The 18,009-nt window shown below is 37.9% G+C and overlaps 1 protein-coding gene across 3 annotated transcripts in view; it reads right to left on the bottom strand.

The window, feature by feature from the left end:
• ROCK2 (Rho associated coiled-coil containing protein kinase 2) overlaps window positions 1–18,009 on the bottom strand; it is a 176,085-nt gene that overhangs the window by 43,688 nt on the left and 114,388 nt on the right. For all 3 annotated transcript variants that reach the window (XM_063442154.1, XM_063442156.1, XM_063442157.1), the window contains exons 6-11: window positions 15,700–15,844; window positions 11,406–11,544; window positions 6,226–6,317; window positions 3,834–3,993; window positions 1,704–1,767; window positions 686–777 (exon numbers count right to left, since the gene is read on the bottom strand). In XM_063442154.1, the coding sequence (XP_063298224.1) occupies window positions 686–777; window positions 1,704–1,767; window positions 3,834–3,993; window positions 6,226–6,317; window positions 11,406–11,544; window positions 15,700–15,844 (692 nt within the window). The remainder of the gene's footprint in view (window positions 1–685; window positions 778–1,703; window positions 1,768–3,833; window positions 3,994–6,225; window positions 6,318–11,405; window positions 11,545–15,699; window positions 15,845–18,009) is intronic.

Here is an 18,009-nt window from a genome sequence, read left to right as displayed (position 1 = left end):
CCATACTTGCCACTTTGTACCTTTAAGATCTATACATGTCCTAATATCCATTTGATTTATTTACCTCTAATGTCCTCTTTCTAGAACTGTAAAGCGCTGCGGAATATGTTGGCGCTATATGAATAATAATAATAATATCTAAGTAACATATTGGAAGATCACAGTAAGTGCCAATGATGGAGAATTTGGAACAAGCACTTTCTCCTCTGGTTATTTATTTAATTAATACTTGAAAAGGAACAGTCACCTTTGCTGTTGGTGACATTGCCTTTTTTACTCGCCAAAGCAAATAAAAAATAAACACCGAAGCTTTTCAGTAGAATTTTTTTTTTTTTTATTTTTTTTTTTACACGTTCAGGTATATGCAAGCAGCATATTCCAGAAGAAATCATTGGACATTGAAAATGAAAAGGCTTGCTGCCTGATGGAACCCGTTACCCCCCCAAACAGAGAAAATAAAGAAAACAGCAACAATAAAATAACCCAAGAACTATGTATGCTTTTAATTACCTGTTAGAATGTAGTTACTTGTCACACAGACATACATTCTAAATCTACGGTAATTCCTGTCCATTCCAATCATGCACTCCTTCACATTCATTACATGAAATAATAAAACACACCGTAGCAGACAAAGTGCTACCACCTCCCCGCAATTAAGTGAGGTTCTAGTAAGTTCCCATACCGGTACTTGCTTTCCAGCTCATCTTTGCCCTGCATCTCATTGTGAAGTCGTTCGCTCAGCTGATTGATTTCCTTCTGCAGCTGTGCCGATTGCTACAAACAAACCAAAAGGAAAGTATTTACCACTGGGAGACAAAGTATATGCATCATGGGCTGGAAGTAGGATGCAGACTGCCCACACTTAAATACAAGTTCTGATTAAATGTTTGGTCATCGGTGGTGTGCTCAAAGGGTTAAAAAAAGTTGTAACGGAGCTGTGGGAGGGATGGGAAAATGTTAGACCCACAGCTGTTGTAGTATTTTGACCACCCCTGGTATAGTGTATATGGTGCAAACTACTGAGTAGGAGGCTATAATCCTGCTCAGCACAGGCAAACTGCAGCTGGGATCACAATGCCTGTCCGTTCCTATTAAAATAACTCTGGCCTGAAGCATCAGCTGGTTTTTGTTAGTCTCCTGAGCTCAGCATTCACTGGATATTTATTTTCTGCCATACAAGCCCTAGACAGTGTGTGTACACCTGGGTTTCAAAACTAAGCATAGGGGGTTATGTGCAAAACTGTGGCAATTGCTTAACATGTGTCCACAGAAGCACATTTATTTGTGACTATGTAAGCAGGTATCTCCAGCTGATAATTCCACTGTGCACCTTTTTTTGTAATTTCGCCGTTTTATGGAATGTTGGCTCCTTCTTTCAAAATTTTTGGAGCTCCTCTCTGTGCAAAGTGCAGGCCCGGAGCCCAGAAATAAAATTTTCAATTCTGGGGGTTGGCAAGGGGGTATTCTTTGAATGTGCAGCTTATACAACACAAAATGCAGCAGAAGCAGAGATATAAGTAAGCTTAAGGGAGATCTGCACTAGAGGCGCTGTCTGATCAGTTTCATAAGACAACACAGCCCAGATTCAGCCCCGGTGAGAGCAGTAATATAGAATTACAGAGTAAGTCACATGTCCATTCTGTTTAAAAGGGATGTTGTAAAAAGGAGTCAAGTGCATCCCAGTATGTAATTTTACTGACCTCTTTCATTGGCTGCACGGAGGGATTGTTTGCTTTCGGGGTATGGGATGGGTCATTTAGCAATCTGCGGAAAACATTTTAACATTTTAACAAGAAAGAAGTAAGGAAGGAAGGAGAGGAGCACATGAAACAGTTTCTACCCATAAAAATACTTGGCTAAAGAACAAGAAGAAAAAAAATCTAAACAGTTTGCAGGGCTTGGAATACAGACTGGAGTTTTTATCTTACTCAGCTTCCAAACAATTAAGTCATACGATAACAATGCATATTGGCTGGCTGAGTATTATGGGAACCAAGGTTCAAAAACCTCCAGGAGACCAAGTATAGCTATTATTAAAGGGATACTCTACTGCCCAAAAATAAATACATAAAAATCGCAGTTTTGTAGATATACCCCAATGAAAACATGTATACTTTTAAGTATGCATTTTTTCATGGGGTTTTATATAAAACAGCTTGCAAGAACAGCAGTTCTGCTGCCTTTGCAAGCTCTTCCCTTCGAACACCACCCAGACTTTCTGTGTCTGTCCAATCACAGACTTCCCAATACTGGTTAATGAGAAGTCTTTGCAAGGCAGGTGCTTTGAGCAATTGCTGCCTCTTGAGTTTAGCTGAGCTAAGCAACCAGGAAGTTACAGGACTATGTCTGATTACCAGCCAAGGGGTATAAGAATGATAATTTAGAAAAGTGCCAATTTATACTGAAATCTAAATTTTTTGTAAAATGAAAAAAAAAAAAAAAATTCACACACAAACCATTTCAGCAAGCTAATGTGCTTTAGGGGTCCATGGTGTCCCTTTAATATAGGGTTGAGAGCAATGCCCAAGTTGGTAAAAGAGTTTAATCCAGTCTAGGTTTATCTTAACTTGTCTGGTTACAATGACGTGTTTGTTAGTCCACCCATTGTAAATCGCTACGGAATTTGTTAGCGCTATATAAATATAATAATAATTAGATTGTTATTCCAGTACAATAAAACTGTACAGTTCCCAGAATGCTTTCAGGCACAATCCCTCACTGTATCTGCATTGCAGTTTAGAAAATGAACAGATAACCATAGACCTGACATAGCCAAATGTTATGTACGTAAACATCATCAATTGAAAACTATGCAGTCTAGAGCGGGTCATCATCAATGGATGCTGTTGAAACAATAAGTGACTTCCCAGTGCCCATCACTGCTTTATGATGACGTCGCCCTTCACCCCTTCAGAAACTTCATTAATATCATCATTAATGTAATCAAAATACAGTAACTGTTCTGTGGGAGGAGCAAGTGGCTTTTCAAACAAATTGAGACATAAAAACTCACAAAAAGTGCTAGGCCAGCTGAGCAGATATATGATGAAACCGAGGTAAAAAATCTATGCTAAGAAAGACTGCGAACTATTGGAAAGAGTGCTAACCACTGAAAAGAGGACAGTGCATCTCCAAATAATATTGTTTGTCTTGCCGCTAAATTATGCTGGTTTCATGGGTAATTTCCTCCCATGGCGTAGCCGTTATCACCTAAAATGGGCTCAATATATTTTTCGTATAGGATAGCTACAACAGGGCAAAACGTTTTTTTCTTTATTAATACGCAGCACTTTATTACTAGAGTGGTTCTTAAGCTTTTATGACTGGGACCCAAATTTTGAACTCAGCAGTAGGTTCAGTTGGAAAGCTTTCTCCACTGCAATATATAAAATATATAATAAAAACAAATTGAAAGTTATAAAAAGATTCTGTGCTACACTGGGTGGGGCAGCACTGCTACAGTTAAACAGCTCTGGTCTGACAGATAGGTCTGTTCAAAAGAATAGGGATCTGCAGGAAAAATAGGTGAATGTTGGTTTAGGCCCAAGGGTTAAAATCGTGGCAATGATTTATTGCATAAAGAATTTAAAGTTTGAAAAATATTATTTTCTCAAGAACATGTAAGCTTTTAGGAGAGAAAAAAAATTATATTCTGAAATTCAATAGCATTCCAAAGCAAATCTACGTAATTTTTATAGAAATACTCCATAGGACTTGATCCTTCCCCTAAATCCACTGATGTAAAACACATTTAGGAATGGAAGAGAGCCAATATTTGACAGTGGAACTGCATTTGGAATTACTGGCATGGGTTTGAAGGTTATACATACAGATTTTCACGGTAGTAGGTGAATCCTATAAAAGGAAGCTGGTTTCCCGCATAGGCTTTGGGAACCGGAAATGTCTCCACGTCTTTCTTGTCCTCTTCGATGTCGTCAAAGTTGCTGCTGTCAATGTCGCTGCTCAGCTCAGGCACAACTGGGGCAGCGGCTAAAACGTCAAAGAAAGTTTGTCACACTCTCCAAGAAGCAAAACAGGAGCAAAAGCAATGCCTGTGAAGAACACTTCAAGCACCATAATCACTACAGAATTCTTCAAAAATGGTTTAACATTGAATGGAGGGACGTCACTATAACCTTTTCAACGGAATTAAGAGATTACAGCTTATAGTGTCCCTTTAACAATAAGATATGACTATGTTTAACCACTAGTTGTTAGCAAATTGCAGCATCTATATGTTTAGTTTTAACCCCAAATAAAACAGGAAAAATCTTCTCTAGATTAAACTACTTTGTCTTGTGTATTTTTCATACGCTTGACAATTCTTGACAAAGGGTGGAGCTTAAGATTTTATCCTAAACATCCAGTCCTGATCCCTTTAAACTGGGACTGTCACTTCACTTGAAATTAGACCACAGAATAAAAAAAAATGTAAAGTCATCTAGCACTTGTATCAACTTCGGTGTAAGTGTTAAATTAAAGGACCACTCTAGGCACCCAGACCACTTCAGCTTAATGAAGTGGTCTGGGTGCCAGGTCCTTCTAGGGTTAACCCATTTTTTCATAAACATAGCAGTTTCAGAGAAACTGCTATGTTTGTGAATGGGTTAAGCCTTCCCCTATTTCCTCTAGTGGCTGTCTCACTGACAGCCGCTAGAGGCGCTTGCATGATTCTCACTGTGATTTTCACAGTGAGAGCACGCAAGCGTCCATAGGAAAGCATTATGAATGCTTTCCTATGTGACCGGCTGAATGCGCGCGCAGCTCGTGCCGCGCGTGCGCATTCAGCCGACGGGGAGGAGAAGAGGAGGATCGGAGGAGGAGAGCTCTCCGCCCACCGCTGGAAAAAGGTAAGTTTTAAAGACTTTCCCCTTTCCAGAGCCCGGCGGGAGGGGGTCCCTGAGGGTGGGGGCACCCTCAGGGCACTCTAGTGCCAGGAAAACGAGTATGTTAAATCAGATATCACAATTCAGTTCACAAAGAAACATTGTTTCGGTTTCTCTTCCTCTCTGTTGACTGACAGGTGCAATTGGCAGAGCTTATTTCAATGATTTAACGAGAGTCAAGATAGAGGCACTTCCAGGACACAGTGAAATACAGCAGTTTAATACTTAACACCTCACAAATACATATTATCTGGGTATTTATGGAGCATTTATGGAGTTAACACACAATAAAAGTCTTAGGTAGTGGTATTTCCTTTTTAAGGCATGCATGACCATGGACAAACCTCCATGTGTACTAATCAAGAGGCACCTAATCTGATGTGTGCGAGTTCAGGAAATTTATACCCCCCTTCCCCCTCGAACGGAATGAGCGACGCACTAAAAAAAACCCTATACACAATAAGGACTTTGACAAGCATAAGACACTAGCTATATTATGCTACCTCTGCATATCTGCATGCAATAGATTTTCAAACTTCAATTTAATAAGCATGTTTTCACTGTAATGGCCATTATGTTGAGCAGTTCTGTCCACATTAAAATTAGATACAGGTAAACAGTCACTGACAAAATTGCGTGCACATGAGAGGGGGGGAGAAAGGGTTATTGTAGTAATAAATAGGTACAAGAGCCATTCCTTAGCCAGAAGCACTGTCAATGTTAAAAGGAGTAGTAGATGTTCCGTAGTATGTTCCGTAGTATTTTATATATATATATATATATATATATATATATATTACACACACATATATATTTTTTAAATTACTTTAATATATTAAACTATGTCAATGTATTACATCTGTATAATACTTTTATTTTTATTTATTTTTTAAAGTCAAGGGCATTTATTTACATAATTCATGGACACACACACAAAATTTAAAAAATAAAAAATAAAACAAGACACCTCCCCAACAAAAACCTTTAAAGAATATTTGAAGAATGTAGCAAACGGGGAAAAATATTCAAAAAGCTAATAAATCAGGACCAAGCAACATTACTAAAAAGTTAAATGATCTATATGTGCTTTAAGTGTTTGAAGATCAGGTGTTTATGCAAAATATATATATAGCAGCCCATGTCCAACTTACAGGGTTATTAACTAAAGTGAGAATTCAAAGTGAATGACAGAGATTTTTTCCAATTCGGCTCTTTTCACCTTCAATTTTTAAAATTCACTTTGAATTCTCAATTTAGTGAATAACCCTGTAAATGTTCCAAAAATAGCAACAACAAAAAAAAAATACTGAATATAAATATTGTGAATATGACTTACTTTCTCGTATGTTATCCCACGTCCACTGATCATTCTTGAAGAAAGTGTGCTGCTTAATTTCTTCTATCCCATTTCTTCCAAGGCGCACCTCCCTGTACATACCAAAGCAATCAAATGTTACATCTGGAGAACTAGCACAGCTCTCCCCAAAATTCATGCAAGCACTGCCTCTGCCCAATAAGCCAGTTCTGGATGCAGAGCCTCTGTCACTGCAATGCAGACCATTAGCTCTCACTGAGTGGGCATCATTCCACCTCTGCTGGTCCTGCAATATGCGTTAAATACTACTGCAATAAGGGGGGGGAGGATTATCTGAGGCTCTTTTATATGCCACGTGTAGAATTAAACAGTTTTCCAACTCTATTCCGTATGCAATGGGAAGTTCAGCTAAGACTGGCCAGCTTTTTAAATTAAAAAAAGGGATTCTTTTAGCTAGGACTGCCAAGCCATATGACAGCGGGTGCATCTGGGGACCTGGAGCCGTTTTGTTTTTTTTTCAATAATAGTTAACCCCTTCAGATAAGCCTTCCCCAGTAAAAATGTAATTCTGGGAAACGGCAATTGAAATTAACATTGACTGTATATTTCCAGGTATTAACCGATTACTGGCTACTGCACAGAGGAGTCAGGTTCAAGAGCTCAGTGAGTGTAAATATTTATATTGGACGTACAGAGCTAAAGAACAGGCCTGTGACTTATCTGAGAGGTACACTTCACTCCCTCTCCCAAATCTCTTCGAAAAAAGGTTTATTTTTACCCCCTTTTGGTAATAGATGTCGCTCCTATGAAATATCTTCTTGTTCTGAAATTCACTATGTACATTGTATGAGAAAAATAAACAAGAGGCTCATTGATTTAGTTATTTAGTATTAAGGGATTTTTGTCTTGTTTGGCCGTCTGACGAAAAGATTAGAAGAAATAAGTATTTGACTTGTTGCTTGTATACGATTTTGTATTTTGAGACTGTGTTTGGAGTACTTAAAACTTGAAGCTAAGCAAAACATACATTGAGTTTTTGCAGGCGGGATGGGGCAGAGGCTAAGCACTGGAAACTCTATTTAGCACTTCCAATAATACAACTGTGTATACATTCAAAGTTATTTTAGCAAACGTTTACATAGTAATCAAGACAAAATAAAATAATATAATTCGGTATGAGACAAACAAAGGATTTGTCAAAGAATAAGTTGGCCAAAGAATAAACCCCACAGGCAAATAGGTTTGATTTCCTACACATTTCCCTTTTTATGAATATGCACATTTGATTAAGTTAAATAGATGTCTAACACAAATTCCTGCTGGACTGGCTGGTGTCCACTGGACAAATTGCATATTCACGCAGTATATGTACAATACTTTAACCCTCCTTTTACTTTCAATATTATTTTTCCCCTCAAAAGCCTGAAAATAATAGGCCGCTGCTAGAGGTGTTCCCAAAGCTGCCACGCCAGCGGGCACTGGAGTGTTTAACCTAAATGTAAAGATGCATTAGACAGAAATGTGGATGTTAGAGGAATGAATCCAACATTCACACATCTTCAACTTTTCCAGTAAATCATGGGCTATTTTGCTTACAATTTTCCACATTGGAGTATTTGTGAAAGGCAGGATATTGACTGATTTGGTTTAACGCCTCCGATAATACAATACAGTTACTTTGCAATGCCTTGTCCCTACGCTGTACCCATAAATCAAGTTAAACCAGTATGAAAATAGCACCAGCGCCAAAACAGTCACGATATGCCATTTAAAAAAAACATCCAGTTATGGTTTTCCTAATGAATTGCAAGTCTAACGTTTGCCTTTTTTATTGGGCCCACTGGTCACACACCAGAGAGTTCCAATAATCTTTAACTTGTTACAGTATCGTGGGAAGCCAAAAGCATGTTATCAGATCACACATTCTGATTGACTGCAGACATCATATGCAATCTCGGCAGCCTATTTTGTTTTCATCGGTAAAAAGAGTTTAAACAATATCTTCAGACTGGAAATTTGGTGTATAGATCATGCCTCTGCAGTTTCACTGCTCAATTCTCTGCCATTTATGAGTTAAATCACTTTGTTTATGCAGCCATAGTCAAACCTCCTTGCATGTGACTTACACAGCCTCCCAAAACATTTTTTGTAAAGAGAGATTCAATGTTTAAATGTCCTTTACTGCACAGTCTGTAGAATTTAGAATTCATAATCTCCTGCTCTGTTAATAGCCTTCTAGAGCTTGCAGGGGCCTCCAGGGTGTGAGTAAAATTCAATTTACAAAGCAGATTTAAACTTCTAAACAAAGTTAACATTTGATTGAAAATTAAACCATTTTTTTCATGCAGACTGTGTCGGTCACAGCCAGTAGTGGTGTGGCTAGGGTTGCATAAACACCAAAACTGCTTCATTAAAGGGACTCTCCAGTGCCAGGAAAACAAACCTGTTTTCCTGGCACTAGAGAATCCTGAAGTGCCCCTGCCCACCCACCACCCCATGTCCCTGAAGGGGTGGAAAATCTGACGCTGTAGGTCCGTGAGGACGTCCAGCATCAGATAGACGACCAAGGTCGGTTTGGATTCCGGAAGCCCTCTAGTGGCTGTCTGTTAGACAGCCACAGAGGGCAGACTTAGAGCTGCAAAGTAAACTCTGACGGCCACGGGACAGGGGAGCTGAAGGGAAGGTAAGTAAAAGAGTGCTGGGCCCCCCAGGACCCTCATCTGCATTATCGCCAATATCAGTATCTTTATTGGCGGATCCCGATATTGCTGAAAATACATAATATCGACCAGACCGTTAATCGGTCGATCCCTATTATTTTCAGCTGATGTCTACTGTGGATTGGTGAAATGCATATATATTAAAGGGACACTATAGTCACCAGAGCAACTACAGCCTATTGCATTTGTTCTGGTGAGTAGAATCATTCACTTCAGGCGTTTTGCTGTAAACACTGTCTTTTCAAAGAAAATGCAGTGTTTACATTACAGCTTAGTGATAACTTCACTGGCCACTCCTCAGATGGCTGCTAGAGCTGCTTCCTACATCAGTCTTGCCTAGTGTGCATCACAATATATCAGTATCTCCTCCCTCTGCATGCAGACACTGAACTTTCCTCATAGAGATTCATTGATTCAAGTCATCTCTATGAGGGGATGCTGATTGGCCAGGGATGTGTTTGACTTGTGCTGGCTCTGCCACCTTTCACAGTCTCAGCACATCCTATAGGGATGAACTGTGATTGGCTCAGAACAACACTTCTGATTATGTCAACAGACATCTTGCTATTCTGAGGCAGACAGGAGGCAGAGCCAGCAGCTTCAGGCTTGAATACAGTAATATTTTACTATATTTAGGGAGGCAAGAGAGGGCCATGGGGGCTAGATGGTGGTTTTAACACTATAGGGTCAGAAATATAGGTTTATGTTCCTAACCCTATAGTGCTCCTTTAAGGTAAACTGGCTGATTTTCTGAAACTTCCTTTGCATCCTTGTACACTGTTTTAATGCATTATACTCTACATATTTAGATTAACCGTATGTATATATTCGGAGGCAGTGAGTATTCATCATGATATGTTCCAACACTGCCTTTCTCTTGCCCATCGAGTGGAACATATTGCATTAATTAGTTCAAACTGGGGAATCCGAGGTTCTAAGTGGATGCTGGAAGAAAATGTTCTCAGGTGTCACTTTTAATAGTTAATGTGTCTGAAGAGATCATGACATGATATATATTTAAAGAAAATACCAGGTGACAGTTCGATTTATTGACTGCGCATGATGCGTTTTTCCTTCAGTGCTTAACTTTAACAAAAATATGCAGTATAGGACGTCTCAGAATTAAGGCAAAATAAAGACTAAAAGTTATTGACACAACTACATATATTCCCTTATGACTGGGAGCCTCAGAGCCAATGATTACGCTAAAATATCTCATCAATGGAAGTAATTCATCCACAGCAGACTGAAAGAGCCCAGCTACACAAACCCACTTTTCTTCAAAGATAAAAATGCAAAAGTGTGCTGCTTTAGGGAGGATACAGAATGTCTGGCATGTATGTCTCTGCTTTTTCACGTGTTCTAGATCAGATTACAGATTAAAGAGGGAATTACGCTTTAACAATACTTCTTTGCAATACACTCTAGTTACGGATTGCACCACCCATGTTCTGAAGGGTACAAACACTAACCCAGGACTTGAAAAACTGCTTAGATTAATCTGTGTTAAGTCATATAGGATCCTTGCGTGAAACAGCACATAGACTTTATATTAAATGAAAAATTGTTCTGTATAGACGTTGAATGTCACACCGGTTCATGTTTAGACTTTTCTTTACTTTAATTGCACCAAATTTAACTTGTTTGTTTGTGGTTGGTTTTCTTTTTTGTTATTTTAGAACTTTAAACATTTTTAAAAATTCTGAAGCATGCTTCCTAAGGAGACAGTGTAAATATATTATAAGAACTAATTAGAGACGATGTTTGGCTCCATTTAGTCCTCAACTTTCAGGTGTTAATTGTAAACAGCTGATTGGGAGCAAGCATCTCATCGAACAAAGCAACACTACTGCCCAAGAAACTATTTTACTTTTGAAATCACTTTTTTTTTAGCAAATATATCCCAAATTAAAAAAAATTATTGCATTTATTTAGTTTTTTTTATTTTTATTTATTTTTTATTTAGGCACATCTAATACCATTTTGCATATGCTGCAGATCTCGTCTGAAGCGTCTGCAAGGCCTCTCCTTCATCAGCCCAGACTTTCTGTGGCTGTCCAATCACAGACTTCCCAATGCAGCTCAATGAGAACTCTTTGCAAGACAGATTCTCTAGGCAATTGCTGCCTCTTGAGTTTACTCCACAGAGCTACAAAGCAGGAAGTAACAGGATTAGTGGTCTCAACGTGAGCCAGGGGCGTGTAAAAAGGTTAATTTGAAAAATAGCCAATTTTTATTGAAATCTGCACTTTTCGTAAAATGAAAAAGAGGACCTACTCTTCACACATATAGCACTTCTGCAAGCTAAAGTGATTTAGGGGTTCTTAAGTATTTCTTTAGAACAAGACCAGTAATAAATAGATTATAATGGCAAATCTACAATTAAACAGGCTCATTACAGAGGACACAATTTAAATATATTTTAAGGATATCACTTGAAGGCACAAGCAATATCGCTGATCCAATACCAGCCAAGGCTACCTTTCCGTTAAGAAGGCGCAGATGAGGTTCTTGGCGTTCTTTGAAATTTCCACATCTTCAGGAAAGTTTAGTGAATTCTTGTGATCCATGATTTTACTGTATGTTCCTACCAGGGAGTCAGCGTAAAATGGGGTATCCCCTGAAAATACAGGCAAAAAAATAATAATTAAATTCATCTATGGTGTTAAAATTTAACAGAATATGAACACAAATGTATAAAGAACAATCACTGAATGATAACCGTGGGTCTAAACATACGAATTACGTGAAATGACAATCTTAGCAAGAACACCGCTATTGAAACTATGAGAGAGAGATATAATAATGGTTTAAAGAACAATGGTGCTGCTGTATTGGACTTAATATCTGGCTATTTATAAAATTATTACAACCAGAAAAAATTACAAATGCAGTACCTGCGGTAAAAAGAAAATTAAACAAACTCTATGACTTGTCACAATCACTGTAAAAAAAAGTGGTCAAATCGTCTTTTACAGTACTATCATTCACTCCCATGCTGTACCTGTCATTATCTTCACTATACTAAATGTTGCAATGTATCAAGAGGTCTTATTCATATGTATACATAGTGTCATGGATTTAGAAGGAGAAAGACCACATGCTTGGGTTTATAAAGGGCTTTTTTTGTTTGTGATTATTGTCTTTCCCATTACTTACATAGCTAAATAGTGACTTGCGTCCATCAAGTTCAGCCTTCCTCACATTTGTTTTTATGGTTGCTCCAAAAGAAGGCAAAAAAAAAACCCAGTCTGAAGCGCTTCCAATTTTACAAAACAAGTAGGAAAAAAAAATGATTTCTTCACCTCAGTATGGCAGTCAGATCAATTGTTCAAGAAGCTATTACCCCACTAATTATATCCCTGAATATTATGCTTCTGCAAGTATTTATCCAATTGCTGTTTAAACAGCTGTATGGACTCTGATAAAACCACCTCTTCAGGCAGAGAATTCCACATCCTTATTGTTCGTACTGTGAAAAAAAATCCTTTCCTTTGCCTTAGACGAACTCCTTTCTTCCTGTCTAAATGTGTGACCTCGTGTCCTACGTATAGTCCTGTTTATGAAGTTAAAGAATAATTTAGAAAATGTACAAAAAAATTACTCACTCTATTGTACTACTGTTATTTCTGTATCTCTATCCTATGGCAAAATGGTCTCAGGAATTAAAATAAAAATGGTAATAAATAAATAAACAACAGAGCTGCAGTGTACATCTTTCGCATGAGGGTAGAGATCACATGAAGTTAAAGGGACACTGTAGGTACTACTACAACTGCTTCAGCTAATTAAAGTGGTTATAGTGTCTAAGTACCCTCGCGCTGTCCTTTCATTCAGTGTTAACCATTTTTAATGCTGTACGCGAGATCGCAGCAGTTGATTCCTCCTGTGCTGCTCCAGTTAATGAGGAAGCATTGACCTAAACAGAAATGGCTAGCTGTGAAAGGCTGAAAGCAGTTAGCTGGCACTCTCATGCAATCACAGTGCCCATTCATATATGAATGGGATGGCTAGAAGGAAGTATGGAATGTCTGCCATAGACATACTGCCAGTTGGGGCAGGGATATGGAAAGCAGTTATTCTTTGTTAAACTGCTCGAAAACGGTGAATGGAGGGACAGTACTAGGAGCCCCCCAGGCACTATAACCCGTTTAACAGATGACATGTTTATAGTACCTACAGTGTCCCTTTAAGAAAATGAGCCAAACTAACAGTTTTTTGTTGTATTCTTACAATTCTTTGATTTTCTTATTAAATAAAGAAAATATTACCAGCATTAAGATATGTGAATAGTCTCTGAAAGCCCCTTGTTATCTTTACTTTCCAACGGAATATTTGCAACATGGTATCCAAGTAGGTTTTCAACACAACTGGGGGGGGGGGAGGGGGGGGTTAAAGGAGGCCACTCAAACACTCCTCTTTTGGGCGTTTTGAATTTTAAGAAGGAAATGTGGTTGGCCTGAAAGATTACTAAAAAAAAAAAAAAAAAAAAAAACAAGATAAGTTGAAAGGGCTTTTAAAATATTTTGGAAACGAAAGAAATGATGAAGAATGGCTGTGTATAATTATACGTCGATAAAGTGCAAAACAATTTGTTGAAGCCTGGTCTGTCCTGCATTTGTGAAGCAGTTTGAGAAGGTAGTGCACAGAACATGTCAAGGATGTAAGGGCACAAGGGTTAATAATTAGAGCAGGAGTAAAGTACTTGGTAATGCAAAGTGGGTGAATGATATTGCAGGTATTGCAAATTGGCAAAGACATTTTTCAATTTCCTCAGGCTCTGTCCATTTCCTATATCACTGCTGTTTGGCCCTCGTGCAAAAGACAGAGGCTGGGGAAAAAGACTGAAGGACCATATGGTCAAAAGGAAATTAAAAACAGAAATTGAATGATGAATTCGTTTTGACACCGTGAGGTAGCCCAGGGGTCACCAAGCATTTACACACCTATCAAGCCATATTCCTAACGTGTCAGGGATGAGATTAACCCATAAAATTATACAAAATAGAAATAAAACTGGCACATTTGTAGTATCATGGCATGCACATGAATAACTGTATAATAAAGGGAAAAAAATTAACATTCAATACAATCCGGTATGAACACTATATTATAAATACAATACTAAAGATGCGCTCTGAGCACCATAACAACTACAGCATGATGTAGTGATTGGAGTGTCAGAACTCCTTTCGAGCCATTCCATACTTGGGTCTCCACGTACTTGCTGTTCAGGTCCTCCTTACATCCGCTTACTGCTAAAGTTCCCCTTTCAGCTTGGAGAGGTCAATTCAGTTCATCTTTGAAAGAAATTCATTGGCCAAGAGCATTAGACAGCACTCCTCATCCAATGAATTTAGTTTGAAGTTGAACATAACTGACATTTCGAAGGTGTAAATTGAGTATGTTTAAAGTACAAAACTTTGCTTTCATATAGTAACTGATTATGCTGTGACGGATTTTATTCTTCTTCAAATCTAACATGCTAGTTTACTCAATGATAGCAGCACTTACTGTGTGCTTTTATCTGTGGCAGTTTAAAACACATTATCACGACTATACAATCTGATCTGAAATAGACTGATGTCTTCTGTTTAATTCGGGGACGTTATCAAGATCAGACATTTCAGATTGTATGATATTAAACAGTGTAAATGTGAGGAGAGAGAGATAGCTTCAGTGGTGGGGAGTCCGTGGGGACCTAGGAGGGTAGCCGTATACTTATGGGACCAATTATTAATTAAGTCTTTTGGATTTAGGAGACTTGTGGTATAATATCATGCATAAGGTACTTTGAAAGTATATTACAGACTAAGAAAATTGGTGACAGGTCAATGATCACAAAATGATCAAGTAAAGACTGAGTCACAGGGAGGGCAGAATTATAAGAATAATTTAAATAAATTAACCCTCTACTGTCATGTTACAACATGTTCTGGTTAGTTTTAAACATCATACATTTTTCTTATTTTCCAGTTTATCTTGATCCAGGCATTAATTTTAAGTTAACTTTAAAATATAAAAATTAGGAAGCATTTCTCTCCTATTTTATTTATTTATTACTGGCATATATAAAGCGCCAACAAATTCCGCAGTGCTTGCTGTACAATTGGGAAAAAGACAAAGACAATAATAACAGACCAGTACAACAGGTAGAGGACACTGCCCGTGAGCTTACAATCTAAAGGTTAAAATGGGGAGATGAGACAAGAGGTAGCAGGGGGATTTGTATGTGATAGCAGATAGAGTTAATAGTATAACTGCAGCAACTGATAACATGTGAAGGGAATGAGGAGGTGATTGGCTATGGTTCCAAACAGCTGGAAGAGAATGGAACCAGAGTGGGAGGGTGGGTAGAGCCCAGTAAATTTAAAAAGGCCTTCATGCAGGGATGTATGATGACTTGGGGCTAAGGAAGAGAGACAAAACCATTACTTAAAATGCATTTACAGCTGGGAGTGGCAAGCAGGGGGGAGGGTGGGGGATCAGGGGGAATGGAGCAGGCTAGCCATTTGCTATAAACAAGTAAGTATTTGGCAACCAAATTTCTAACAGACAGATAATTAATAACTACATGTAACATTATAAACTATATGTAACAATGGTAGTATACTTATAGTAAAGTAATAATCTAGTAACACAATGAAAGAAATCTGGTTGAGTACCTTCTCCAACTCAGTCCCTACCTTACAGCTGCAGTGATCAAAATTAAAAAGAACAGATATATGAAATGAATACAAAGTATTGCTTTAAAATAAATATGTAAACCACTCACCAACCAGCATTTCAAACAAGAAGACGCCCACCGACCACCAATCACACTCCCTTCCATAGTACCCATCTCCTCCTTGAGATTTTAATACTTCAGGGGATATGTAGTCTGGGGTGCCCACGGCGGTATCACAACGCACCATACCTGTCTAGGAGAAAGGAACACATCTGAATATTTCCAAACAAAAACTATTTGCAAGTCTGCTGCTGATATTTTGCTAAGAAAACCAATAGAATGTTTTGGGGTTTCTTCTGTAGCCACAGTCTAGTAAAACAAACTTGAAATAGGTTTACAAAGAAGGTGTGCCAGTGATACCATTTAATGCCGTTATAAATATAATAACGGTGCAGAAAAATGGGTAGAAAAAGAAGAAAAAAACAACTCATTTTCAGCATGCAACAATAAGATACTATTATTTGAAAACTGTTCACAATAATTAAGCCTACCAGATATATTCTATGAATATAATTTCATTAATTTCAAATATCAATAGAACCTACATTATATACTATATATCGCCATATTTTACTAGACACAGAAAGTGCCCATCAATTGAGAACTGCAACAACAAGAGGAACGCCATTATATAAAATGTCACATTCACTGCTCATCAGAAAATGAAATACTTTATTCAGGAGTTTTTTTTTAAAAAGGGCTTTTGCTTTGTGGCAACAGTTCTATTTTTGGATAGCTGTCATTCTTCAGCTTGTTTCTGCTGCTCTCACCACTAAAAACTTGCTTATCAGCGTTCATTTTTAAAGCAATGAGGGACTAATGGAAAAGCAATCTTTATGGAAGATAACCAAGCACACAAATGGAAATTCTTCGATTTTCAGAGACTGATGCAAAAAGCAATAAAATAGAATTCTACAGCATTAAATGAATACTCCAGGCACCATAACCACTACACCTGGCGCAGGAGTGCCATGGTGCCCCACCATGTAACTTGTCAAACCGTTCGCCAACAGTTGTCAACTTACCTGGGATCCACCGGGGGGGAAAGCAGCGATCTATTTAGCTCTATTCTCATAGCATTTGTTTGTTAGTTAATAAAGCAAACAACACAGTAATTATTTTTAACAACCAAATGTAGGAGAATTGATTGAGCCTAAAGAAATTAACTACATTTACAAAAGCAAATTCAGCACTTAGTGAATAGACCCATCAAATGTTAACATTAGTTAAGAGGCACTCTACATAATGATTCAATAATTCTTGAAATGTGTTTAAATCAGGAATTCTACTAAAGCTTTTCTCCATTAATGTATAGAGTGAATTTACAGATAACGTCTGTGTGTTCTACTTAAAGCAGGGCTGTCCCATCTCAAAGTGACAGTAAATACCGCTGGATGCTTTACGGAGGTGAATAATGCTCTAATAAGATAAGCAACAAATACATACTTACCTTGCCGTGATGCCTCGGGCATCTACATAAAGATACCATATAAGCACATGCATGCGTGTGCATTTCTTCAATAATGGGGTGTACCGATATCTCATTATAGTGACAAATCAATTCTAAAATAACACCCAACTCTTTGATGAAAATATTGCATGGCAATATTGCAGAAATAAAAAAAGTACGGTAAATAAATTCAACAAAATTCCCCCAAAAATATGGAATGTTAGTTAACCCTGATTTTATTGGGAACATTATGCCAGAGTTTAGGTGATGTATATAAAATGCTGAGATATGGAAATAGATGTACTCTCTGAACTACCCAAACAATATAAAAAAAAAAAAAAAGTAAAGGATAGATAAACTGTATGTTACTACACATACCTCACAAAAGTTATGGCGATAAACTAAAAGGAACTGCACTAACAATGAAAGTGTATGCTGGGTGGAATTTTTGTTTGTTTTGGTTTCCTCTCATTTTTCATACTTGGCTTGTTATATGTATCATATATTATGTATAATGTATTATTTTTTTCTTTAACAGGTTACAACTGAATCTGGAGACAACTAGATCTACCCAAACTGCTTTTTTAAATAATAGCAACAAACACACAGCTGCTACAATAAGTAGATTCAATGGAAATTGGCACTTCTATAAATTAACCTAGTTACACCGCCCCTATATGTAAGAAACTTTGTAATACTTCTTCCTAGAGGAATTAAATTCAAGAGGTAGGCAATGGCCCAAGTACCTGCCTTGCCAAGACATCTCAACGTACAGTGATACAGCTCATTGAGAAGGCTGTGATTGGACAGCCACGGGAAGTCTGTGCCGGGGAAGAAGGGATGGGCTTGCTGTAGCTGCAGATACTAGATCTGCAGCTATTGCAAGCCAAGATTTCATATATCCCAAA

This window comes from Pelobates fuscus, chromosome 2 (genome assembly GCF_036172605.1).
Source record: "Pelobates fuscus isolate aPelFus1 chromosome 2, aPelFus1.pri, whole genome shotgun sequence".
Taxonomy (NCBI): Eukaryota; Metazoa; Chordata; class Amphibia; order Anura; family Pelobatidae; genus Pelobates; species Pelobates fuscus.
Note: the sequence above shows the minus strand (reverse complement) of the source record. Positions and strands in the feature narration are given on the sequence as shown.